General features: G+C 44.3%; 1 protein-coding gene across 7 annotated transcripts in view; it reads right to left on the bottom strand.

The window, feature by feature from the left end:
- Nucleotides 1–12524, bottom strand: part of slc8a4b (solute carrier family 8 member 4b) — an 88174-nt gene that overhangs the window by 28266 nt on the left and 47384 nt on the right. For all 7 annotated transcript variants that reach the window (XM_047337538.1, XM_047337537.1, XM_047337546.1 and 4 more), the window contains 3 exons: nt 11192–11288; nt 10821–11012; nt 9868–10060 (listed from right to left, as the gene is read on the bottom strand). In XM_047337538.1, coding sequence (XP_047193494.1) covers nt 9868–10060; nt 10821–11012; nt 11192–11288 — 482 coding nt within the window. The remainder of the gene's footprint in view (nt 1–9867; nt 10061–10820; nt 11013–11191; nt 11289–12524) is intronic.

The raw sequence follows: 12524 nt of genomic DNA, 5'->3' as shown, positions 1-12524 counted from the left end.
TCTCAGTGAACGGGGTGGGGGCAGGAAGGCCCGGGGACGATGGGAGGGGGTGTAGTGAGTGTCTCTCTCCCCTGTCGAGGCTCTAATCATGGGCATGGAAGGGCAGAGGACCAGCAGCCTGGTGCCACAGCTCACGGCAGGTCTCCCAGCCGTGATTGCAGGGTGTGTGCTGCCCACAGGGGTTTGATCACAGGGATCCGCTGGCAGGAGTCAGCATGTGCGTGTGCCTCTGTGTGCGTCTTTGGCCGGGCACAGAGCTCCGACCATAGGGCGTGTTTTCTTTGTGTGTGTACGCTTGGCAGAGAAAATTGCCGGGACTTCAGGGCTAAAACAACAACCACAGGGCTATAAGAAGTACAAAAGGAGAGGGACCCAGAGCGGCTGAAAGAGAACTGAGACAGGGAGTGACAGGGATGTGTGACAAAGACAGAGGCATGGAGGGAAAGAGGAACCAAGAGGGGGGGGGGAGCAGAGGCCGCAGGGTTTTCATTTCAGTGTCATAGCTGTTTGGAATGTGAGCAGAGCAGCATGTCCACCTTCCAATACACCTGTCTAACCCACTGCTATGAAATCCGTAACCGTCAGGATCGCTGTCGTTGTGTTTGACCCACAAATCAATAGACTTCTCTGCTGTTACGCAGCAGCAATGCAAGACAAAAGAGAGCGAGAGAGCAGCCAGAGGCAGGGATTAAAAATGGGTGAAAATTGTGTTTAGAGGAAGCCAGAGGTGGGTGCGTGCGTGCGTGCGTGCGAGGCAGCCAGTCGAATTACTGTAGTACAGAGAAAAATGTCAATAGGCAAACAACGGACGGCGGCTGCCACATCGATTTTAATACGCAGCTGAAACACACACACACACACACACACACACACACACACACACACACACACACACACACACACACACACACACACACACACACACACACACACACACACACACACACACACACACACACACACACACACACAGCTTCTAAAGTTGTTAAAGATGTAGGGTTAAGCTACTTTACTGTGACTGCTCTGACATTAGAGGAGATGAGGAGAAGGGGGAGTGGGGGAGGGGATGAGGAGAGAGAAAATGAGAGGGGGGAAAAACGAGAAGAGGCAAGAGGCACAAAAAGAAAAAGATAGAGAGAAGCTGGATTCATTTTTTCCCCTCTGTGTGTCTATTAAATTCTATCTTTCTTTCTCTCTCTCTGTCCTTTGCCTTCTCCCTGTCAGGCACCATGACCATGCCACAATGTGATCTGCTCTTTTGCTCGTCTAATCTTCAAAATCCGTCGGCTAATGAATGTTTGCCTTCACATATTAAAGAACAAACAAAAGATACGCACGCACACAGTGGCAGATGCTTTCGAGTCTTAAAAAAGAAATGTTGTATAAATTCAATAACAGATGGAGAGAACGAATGCTAAATATGTACAAAATATGGTCGAAGTAAATCTTTACTTCGAATGAAAACACTTTGCAGCAGAAAAATTAATCCTTGGAAGGAAACCACAAATCAAAATAAACAACAAAGCTCCCTTCTGTACTCCCATAATTATTCTCTTTTGTTCTATATCTTCCTTTCCACCTTCCGTCGCTTTCTGGCGTCTCCTCGGGGTTGCGCCTACAATGGTACGGAGGGGGATCAAAAGTTGCTAAGGCAACAAACAGAGAGAAGAACGAGGAAGAAAACCTTGTCATACTTATGGAGACGGAGGAGTCCTATGGTCTTCGGTGGAGCGGAGAGAAGGGGCGAACCGGAGGGAGGCAGGGAAGTTGAAAGTGTTTCTCTGCCCATTAGCAGGCTGCTATTCGAACCTGAGAGGATGTGCGGTGTGTAGAAGACAGTGAGACATCAGAGGAGGAAACTGCTACTGCTAAGTGTGAAAGCAGTCCTGGAAATACTGTGTGTTGACTTACTGTCTATACGAAAGCTTCGAGAGTCACTTTTGTACAATACTGTAGAGAAGACAGAAAAATGTACTGAGGAGTAGGTTTTAATGTTGGGATCCTCCATGATACAATCTCATAATAAAATGTGTGGCTCATACTGTACCTAAACTGGTTACTGCAATAGACATTGTGTTTGTTTCAACCCTGCCAACACCTGACAATTTTAACGCGGGTGATTAATGCAAACATCAAGTGGTGTCATATTTCAAAAAAAATGTGTTGTCAAATTGAGTAAATACAGTATGTCTTTGAATTGGAATTATTATTAAAAGCTGCTCCACAATAGAAATAAACCCCTCGACACCACACGTTGACCAAGGTGTTCAATAAGACCAAGGTGTTCAATAAGACATCTAACACCTGTTCAAGAAAATATTGTGATTTTCTCGTTTACTTGTTACTGTAACACATGTGTATAATAAAGTGTGCAGTATCATAACTGATCTCAGAAGAGTGGAAGCTGAGTCAAGGGCAGCTGGACAAGCACTCTTATCTGTAGCTGGCCATAGCGAGTCGGACAATGACAGATGTGATGGATGCAACAGGTTGGAGTCAACCTATAGCCTCCAGAGACAAGGCCCTGCAGCGGCTACACAAGGCCAGTAAATTACAAGATAAACACAAACAGGCAACATCAGATCCTTTATGGGACAGAACGCTGTTCTGAGACCAGATGAGAGGAGAGATGTGGCTCCTGCTTGGTCATCATTCTAAGGGATGCCGGGTCAAGCACTGCTCTGCCTCGCTTGTTGTGACGGCAGGCCACTTAAGCCGTGTGCTGATAAGCAACGTGCAGACAAGCGGAAAGTTTGGAGAACGGTGAAGATGCTACGGTGTGCCTGTGGAGTGTGTGAATGCACGCACATGCACAGAAAGACACACTTCAATGCGCGCGCACACACACACACACACACACACACACACACACACACACACACACACACACACACACACACACACACACACACACACACACACACACACACACACACACACACACACACACACACACACACACACAGCACACACAGCACAGCTCTTTTGCAGGGATTTGCAGTTTGAAGGATGTTTTATTTTGGGAACAGCATTGGGTTAGTCACCGTACTTTGGTGACAGACGGAGGAACAGGTTGCAAATATCAAACCCTTTACAAGCACTGTGACACGCGCACGAACACTCTCACCCACGCATCAACACAAGCACTCTCACACTCCCGCTCTCCTCGTCTTTCCGAGAAACAACAGTGTGCTGCCTAAAACTTACACGCCGACTTTTCTTTCACCAGCAGCGAACATATGATCACAGCTCTTCTGATGGCTATGTCAAAAAAGACAATAAGATGCTATGCTTGGGCTTCATTGACGCAACATGGCAGCATGCTGGGATTACAACAGTGCAGAGTGGCAATTTAGCTGGTGCACTTCAGAAAACGAAATTACAGATCCCTTCTCACTGAGCGGAAGGTTGCCCATTGAAATGTGTTGGGGTTTTTCTTGCATTGCATGAGATTGGTCCAGTTGACCGTACATATAGCTTAGCAACCATCACTAGGCACAGCATGCCATAGCGCTGTGGATGGGGCTGTAGTTAGAGCTAAACTCAGTAAATAAAGAGTGTGGATGTTCTTCTCTTTTTGTAAGTCTTTCAGAAAACCAAATGTACATGAAGATTGCAACTTAAGCTGTGTATTAGCATTAAAGCAGTAAAACAAGGGTTTCACACTGGACACTAAGTCTTGTTGGGTAGAAATATTTACCCCTCTGAAACTCCAAGGGGTGCTCTGTGCTACGTGTTTTTCCAAACCTCCAAAAATGTTGGAGGAGGTTTTTTTACAATTAGTGACACACACACACACACACACACACACACACACACACACACACACACACACACACACACACACACACACACACACACACACACACACACACACACACACACACACACACACACACACACACACACACACACACACACACACACCTGTCTCTGTCATCTTGGCTGTGACTGAGTTGCAGGTCAGACGAAAGCTAAGAATAAATGGGTCCTGCTGAGCCCATCTCTCTGCATCTTATACACACTCTGTTCACTTTGCCTTTGGCTTCTGCGCACACGCACACAGGCACACACACAGGCACACACACACACACACACAGGCACACACAGGCACACACACACACAGGCACACACACACACACACACACACACACACACACACACACACACACACACACACACACACACACACACACACACACACACACACACACACACACACACACACACACACACACACACACACACACACACACACCTGTCTCTGTCATCTTGGCTGTGACTGAGTTGCAGGTCAGACGAAAGCTAAGAATAAATGGGTCCTGCTGAGCCCATCTCTCTGCATCTTATACACACTCTGTTCACTTTGCCTTTGGCTTCTGCGCACACGCACACAGGCACACACACAGGCACACACACACACACACACAGGCACACACACACACACACACACAGGCACACACACACACACACACAGGCACACACACACACACACACAGGCACACAGGCACACAGACACACACACACACACACAGGCACACAGACACACACACACACAGGCACACGCACGCCCTCTCATTGACCAAAAGACCAAGAGATAGAGAAAGAAAACAGAAAGAGATGAAGACAGAAGATCAGGAGAGACTCGAACAAGAGAGAGGTAAATAAAAGAATTAACCGACAGAGAGATTTAACTACCTTCTGTGTATATAAAGGGAGCGAATACTATAGATTGATTGTGCTGTTTGCTGTAAATGTATGTGTGATTTCCCGCAGAGTGACACTGAAGTGGGAAAACAACACACTGACATTAACATGCTTTCGCACACAAGCACACGCACACGCATTTACTCCCTCCGTTCATCACTTTGCTCTCGCTACATCACTGAGTCATGAAACACTATATTCCTCACTTTCTCCTTTCTCCCCCACTTCTTCCCTAGTATGTGTACTTAAAGACTGCGTATTCATAAAAGCTTTTCTCTTTGGGAATTGATTGTCCACTTCAATCCAAGCTTTAAGGCATTTGCCCAGCAATTTCTTTTCATTCAGATTTTTTTTCACATAGCTACACTACTTTTCCAGTAATTTGAACAAGGGTGGCGTGCTGGTTAATGAGCAGTCTTGAATTAGCGGACCCAAGTTTAAAATTGGAACGCTCCTAAATCTCTCAACTGTTGACAAAAAGCAGTCGAGACCCTCTTATCGTCAGCTGTCTGTTGTGTTTAAGATGATGAATTTAAGAATAAAAATGAGAAAATAATGAAAACTTGAATAAAACATGTAGTAGTGTAAACATGTATTTGTTTACACTACTGCAATGTGCTCTAAGTCTCCAACAGTTTGGTGGGAGCCATTGATTTATGCATTGATCTACTGTCATTTCTAAGCACTTCAGCATGGTGCTTTTGTAAAGCACCTCTTAACGTAAAGAATGTTCATTAAATGATTTTACAATCATCTGGGCCTTTACATGATTTTGAGAAACAGGACCCTGGTCTTTCAAAATACCTGTCCTGAGGAACTCCCCACGACTGGCAAACTGACCTTTATGTCTGAGCAAGCATCCACCCTGCTGAAGTAGAAATTAGCAATCTGTCAAATCCCTGTCAGAGCCCAACTGAGACCTGACCTATGACAGATGGAAGAAAAGGAAATTGAGAATTTAAGCTTGTGTCCTTTTCCTTTTCCATTTTATTTTCCTCTCCTCTGCTCCTGTCAGTTCAGCTCCAGTGGCTTTCAGATTTTCTCCAAGGATGTTCAGCATCACTTGGCCAGCCCACGACCACCACCGCCGCCGCCACACTACAGTTTCCTCAAGCTTGTTCCAAAAGCTTAATTCAACAGACAGAATAAACAAGGGGCAGAAAAAATATTTTGTTGTTTGACTGCATCACAGACAAAAAAAGAGTCAATGCAATTATTATGGATGAGTGACATACTGTAGGAGGGACAACACACGTGGAGGGAGCGTGTGGACACTGAGTTATGTCTGGGTTGTGATCCGGCTAAATTACCTTGGCAGTAAGTCTCTTTTCTCTGAGTAAAGGCTCCGACAGAGATGGATGGATGGAGATGACGAGGAGAGGTGTAAAATAAGAGAGGAGGAAGAGGTGCAGAGAAGGGAAGTTAGGTGATAAAGAGAAGGTGAAATAGGATGAAAAGGTGTAAGGTTCGGAGGAAGAAGGAAAAGGGGGAGGGAAAGTCTGACAGTGTAAATAAGTAAAGGTGAAAGGCAGAAGGGAGGAAGATGCAAATGAAGAAAAGTTGCGGGTGTACAGGAGCGAGGGATAAGGGAGGGGGGAGAGACAGGAGATGACAGGTGACAGGGAGGTGAGGGTAGGAGAGAAGGTGAAGGAACGAGGGAGGAGGAGGAGTGGAGGAGGATGATAAAACTCATTGTGCATCGACGACAATCTAAAAATACACCAACAGATATACGGGGGATGGTAGGAACGAAGGAAGAAAGAAAGAAAGAAAGAACGAAGAGAGCAGTTGCAGCGAGAAAAGACATGAAAAAAATAAAGAGGGGAGGGATATTATGAGAGAGTGCAGACTGAACGAGAGGAGAAAGAGACTGATGAAGTGAGGGAAGAGAGAAGAGAGGGATGAGAAGAAAGGGATAAATAAACGGAGAGAAAGAGCTTGTGGGATACTGCTAATGAGGGAGGTAGTAAGCCACCCTAAGCCTTAATTCAAGAACTGATAAGACCTCTAGTGAAACGAGTGGAGAGATGGATGAATGGATGGATGGATGGATTCAGTGTCTCTGGCTGTAAAAAGAGAGAAAGAACGTGAGATCTAGAAAGAAAATTGGCGGGTGAAGAGAGGGAGTTCACACGATGAAAGAGCGCTGAATAAAAGGTGGATTGCCGAGGGAACGAACAGGAGGAACAGGTCAATATGTCAGGGGGTTACTTCTCGGCCACATGCCTCACTCCTCACACTCTTTTACATTGCAACATCACATTATCGACCCATCTCAACCTTTCCTCTAATGTTTTTCCCATCAATTTTGCTCATCCAGCTTTTCCAAAGCACCATCTCTTTCCTTCAACATCTAACCAACAACCCATGTCCCCTATTCCTCTTCATCTCACCGTCTTTCAAGGTTTTTTTACAACAAGATGTCAAAATCAGACAGCATCTGTTTTAGAATGGCAGTATAGCGGAAGATAGCGCTTAAAAAAGTAATTTGTCCTGTTTGTGCAAATTATTTCCGAGAGGTTATGAGAGAGAAAGCACACAAAATCCGTAAAGCTGATGTGCTTGCCAGCATGTGAACATTTGATAATTAGTGTTAAACTCAGTTATATTACAGATCATTACTCGCCAGCACGTAGCTTGAGATGCTCTGTTGAGGCCTCGCCGGCCAAGGATGAAGACCAAGGGTGACGGGGCTCTGAACAGTTTACCTAAAGAATACATCGCCTTCTTTTAAAATTATCTCTCAAACTCATCTGTTACTTTTATCCACACACACACACACACACACACACACACACACACACACACACACACACACACACACACACACACACACACACACACACACACACACACACACACACACACACACACACACACACACACACACACACACACACACTTGAACTCATCTACATGTTATTTTATGTAATGACCACCATTTCAGACGTGACTGTAAATAAATCTGTTTATTATAATTAGTGCTTAAAGTGGGTGTAATGTCCTTATTAAGAGGATGAAAAAATACTTATACCCTAACCCTGAGTGATTCTCAGAATCCTACTAAATACAAACTCTTCACTAATAATTCACATCCAGCAGAGGGAGATGCTTATGGTTGCTTATTGTTTACTGTTGACCCACAAAGTTACGACTATCTATTTGGGCTCCAATATCGCTATAATCCTCCTGTAGCATACACATCAGCAGTAGCTTCAGTTGCAGCTAATCTAATCAGCAGCAATCTCAACTCCATTCACATCCGCCGTGTATTTGGTTTCTTGTCCTGACACACGAGCGTTGGACTCGAGCTACCTGAGGGCAGCCTTGATCCTGAGTATATCTCCATCTTATCTCCCCCGTCTCCTCGCTCCCTCTCTAGCTCCAGCTCACTCCTCCCGCAACCCTTCATGACCTCACTGTTCACTTGCAGCAGTGACTGCATCAGTGATAGTACGTCATTTCCCAAACATACGCACACACACACATTGGGAGATGCAGAGTGGGTAATGACAAAAGGCATGCAAAGATGCACCCACATGCGGCAAAGTCCAGTCTCTTATCCTGGTGCACGCACGTACACAAGCTTCTTGTCCATGAAACATTGACTGAATTTTTGTATGGCACAGACACAAACACAGGTATACCTCTATATTTGTGAGGAGCCTCACTGACATAATGCTTTTGACCATAACCATACAATACACATCTAACCCCAGCCCTTGACCGTAATATATGTGCAATACTGTATGTACAGACGTTATTCTAATATTAAACCTAAATCCAGGTCTAAAGGTACAAAACTAAAACTGGCTTTTACAAGAATAGAAGTACAAGAGCATACACTCTCACAAACACAAAGGAAGACACACACACTCCATCTCCTGAGTCTTTCTCTGAGGGCAAGGCACGGATGAACAGCTTTTGAATGCCTTGCCAACATTTACACACACACACACACACACACACACACACACACACACACACACACACACACACACACACACACACACACACACACACACACACACACACACACACACACACACACACACACACACACACACACACACACACACACACACACACACGTATTATTATACGTGCAAGGAGGCTCACTGACATGAATGAGCTGACCCGTGTCATAACACTTAAACACTAAATATGTTCACTGGGACAGTGTTCACATGTCATCGCACGACCCCTGGTTTTAACCTTGTGAATCACACAGCACCTTGAGGCGGTGGGGACCAATCAAAATGTCCTCAATTTGCACAAACCCCCTCACTGTTACCATTTAAAAGTCTTAATTGATTCCCAAACTGATAGATAAACAAGGCCACACACACACACACACACACACACACACACACACACACACACACACACACACACACACACACACACACACACACACACACACACACACACACACACACACACACACACACACACACACACACACACACACACACACACACACACACAGAGCTCTTGCTTTATGGGCCCCAGGAGGCGTGGAGTAAAACTGCATTCCCAACTGCTTTAGGTATTGGTCAATTTAACACCGCTAACATCAGCATATTAAAAATGCATGCGCCTAAGGATGCAAGAGCAATGCTGTGAGTGTGTACGCATGTTCACATGAGCTTGCAAGACTAAGAATGAAAGAGAGTAGCCTCTCTTAAAAGAGACTGAACAATTTATTATTACACTGTTATCTACATAATTGAACTATTTATACCGAGAATGCGTTAAACATTCAGTTTAGCTATAAAGGGATTTTTGAATGGACGTCAGTCACACAGAAAGCAAACACAGAGAGGGGAATGTGTCACTGGCAATGCAAAAAATATGTCACCTTTTTGGGTTATATGGAATATGCCAGGATTTATGACCGATACTATATATCATATTCCGTCCTAGTACCTAAAACACGGTGTTTTAGAAAACTTGATGAGTCGATTACAGAACAACCTGGGAAATCATGCAAACTACTTGCACATGATATAAGTATTCAGTCTACGTATTGGAAAAGGAAAGATATAATGTTTCCTCACACTGTGGAGGGATTTGAATGTTCAAAAGTGTCTCTGGACATCCTCAAATGTGCATCATTATCAGCTGAAAACACACTAACGGCAACATCACTGTACTCACATAGTCTCGTCGTTCTGAAACTCCAGCTTGCCAGAGGCCAGTTCGTAGTCCTCCCCTCCCTTAGCGGTGCCATCCACGGTCCGATAGGGGACGGCAACCAGGCCCCGGGCCCCTGAAGTCCTGAGCACCTTCACCTCCATCACACCTACGCTCTCACTCACCCTCTGACTGGCACTCTCAAAGGTAAAGATACCTGGGAAAGAAAGCAAAAGAGAATGCATTACTTCACGGGGGGAGCCCTGGAAAGACTTGAGAGATGAGGTTGCTGAACACCTACGCTTTCACTCACTAGCCTGCTCTCCAAGGTGTAAGGTATACTGTATATAGTGAGAGGATGATAGATTACCACCCACACTCTCTAGATAAAAGATAATAAGCATTAGGTGAACACCCACCCACCACTCGTCCTCCCGCACTTTCATTCTCTATGGATGTTATCAAAGTCCTAGTAAATGAAAAAGGGGAGTGTGGACAGGAACTCTTAATTGTCCTGTGATAGCGTTTTGTGCATATCCTGCTGTTTCAAAGCGATTCATCCACATCCAAAAACATGCTGCATCAGATCTACAGAACACCTTCATAGCATCAACTCTACTACTACGGAATTTGTCATGTTGCCTGTTTTGCATGTTCCAGTTCTTACAGAAGAGTGAAGTTAAATTCATTTTATTAAGTCTTTGTGTCGACTATATTGGTGTATTACTATTGAGTGGGTGCAGATTTTTGGTGCCAATATTATGCTACTGGTAATTTAATTCGAATGATTAAATAACAGTCTGTGATATCGCTTCAGTTCCATTTTCCACACTGGCAGCTTACCAGTCGGATGCCATTATTGTCAATCTCTGCTTTGTACCATCTGTGATTTTAGTTACTGTCGGTCTTGGTGTAGTTATTTCAAGATTCAATTCAAGCTATAAGTTAGAGGAAATTGCATTTTGCATTATTCTAACCTGCGTGGTCGTCATCGTAGATGGTCACTGTGGCTGTGTGGTTTTCGCCCAGCACAGCTTTGGGGGTGGCACTAGCATCCAGGGGGGCGGTGCCGATCTCAGGATAACCAACCACTCGGGGGTTACTGAGGTGGACGTAGAAATACTCATCCTCTTCAAAGATGTCATCGTCGATCACTCCGACTGTGATCTCTGGTAAAATAATCATTCATTTTGGGGTGTTGGTTTTTATAGGTTCGTTCATGGTGCCATTCATATTGTGAAAAATAAACCTTACAATCATCATTTTTGTTGAAGCCAGCAGTAAAATACATATGCAGAAGACCTCCGCTGTTTGAGCGTCAGAGTTTGTCAAAGTTTTTTTTTTTTACCTTTGAGGTTCTCTCCAGGCTTAAACATCAGTGTTCCCTCTGCAAACTCATAATCTGAACCTGCGTTCGCTGTACCATCCTCCGTGCGATAATCCACCTGGGGCAGATAGGAACACAGAGAGATGAGAAGTGGGGTGAGACGAGCAGGGGGAAAAAAGAGCCGTCAAAGACCAAACGAAGGTGACCAGATGTGAAAAGAGTAGATAAGCACAAACGGAGAGGGAGAGCGCCAACGACAGAGGAGAAGAAAGATAGAGGAGGAGGGCGAAGAAGAGAGGCATTTTGGGGAGATGGGAACAGAGGGTGAGAGAGGAGAAGAAAAACAACTTCATTAAACTAGGCCCTCTGGTCAGATACAGTCTGATCATAATGACTTTGAGGATAGTGCAACAAAACTTTCCCTGTATCCTCCGTGTTCTGTCTGCCCTCTCACCATCTGCCTGGTTGTTTGCCCTCCTCCACCACAAAGGCATACAAACATATCTACATTACTTATAGTCAGGGAGAGATGATCCGAATCTGACGCCTTTTATTTCAATTTGGGAAAAATTCTGATTACTTACAAAATCATCCTCATGGCTGAGCTCTATTTTGAGCCCTTCATGACATCTGTATAAGGGACAGTGCTCTAAACTTATTTTTGAATGCATCCATTAAGATGGCTGATATTGCTGTGGCATGATTACATTTCAGTTATTTCAGACACAAGGAGTGCTGCTTTTTAAATTATAGATTGAACTGTGAGAAATGATATCTTCATATGATTAGAAAAAGTTATCAGATGGTGCGCTGCATTTAATTTATTGTGGATACGGATAGATATAGATGACCTCAGTCAGTCAATCATACTAATTGGCTGGGACAGAATTTTTGGGAAATGATCACTGTAGGTTTAAATTAGTAATATAACACTGTGGTGATTTATATGACCCCTCAAAAACCTCAAATAATTACGTGAACCTGAAAGGTGCCACTAATAGTTTTGAGCCCACAGTGAATTACCACTTGACTCTGTTGTTCCACTCAGGTCTGTGGAGTATTTAAGCATCATTTCAGCATTTAGTCCATTTTGTTCTAGTTTTTAGTTTAGGTTTAAGTTTGTACTGTTATGTTTCACTCTTACTGCATCATTGCCAGTTACAAATTAGTCAGGGAAAAAAAAAACAGGGGAAAACATCTCAATTTTCCGCTGGTGTCTGGCTGCAGGAGAGATCCCAAACCTTGGCCACCTCCACATTAGTGAAATGGACATGGACCAAACAATATTTAAATAAATCTAAGTTCATGCGAGATAAAAAGATGAGAGCATGATTTGTATCATTTAGTTTCACAT

This window comes from Scophthalmus maximus, chromosome 2 (assembly GCF_022379125.1).
Source record: "Scophthalmus maximus strain ysfricsl-2021 chromosome 2, ASM2237912v1, whole genome shotgun sequence".
Lineage (NCBI taxonomy): Eukaryota > Metazoa > Chordata > Actinopteri > Pleuronectiformes > Scophthalmidae > Scophthalmus > Scophthalmus maximus.
The sequence above is the reverse complement of the archived record's forward strand: the minus strand, read 5'-3'. Positions and strand labels throughout refer to the sequence as shown.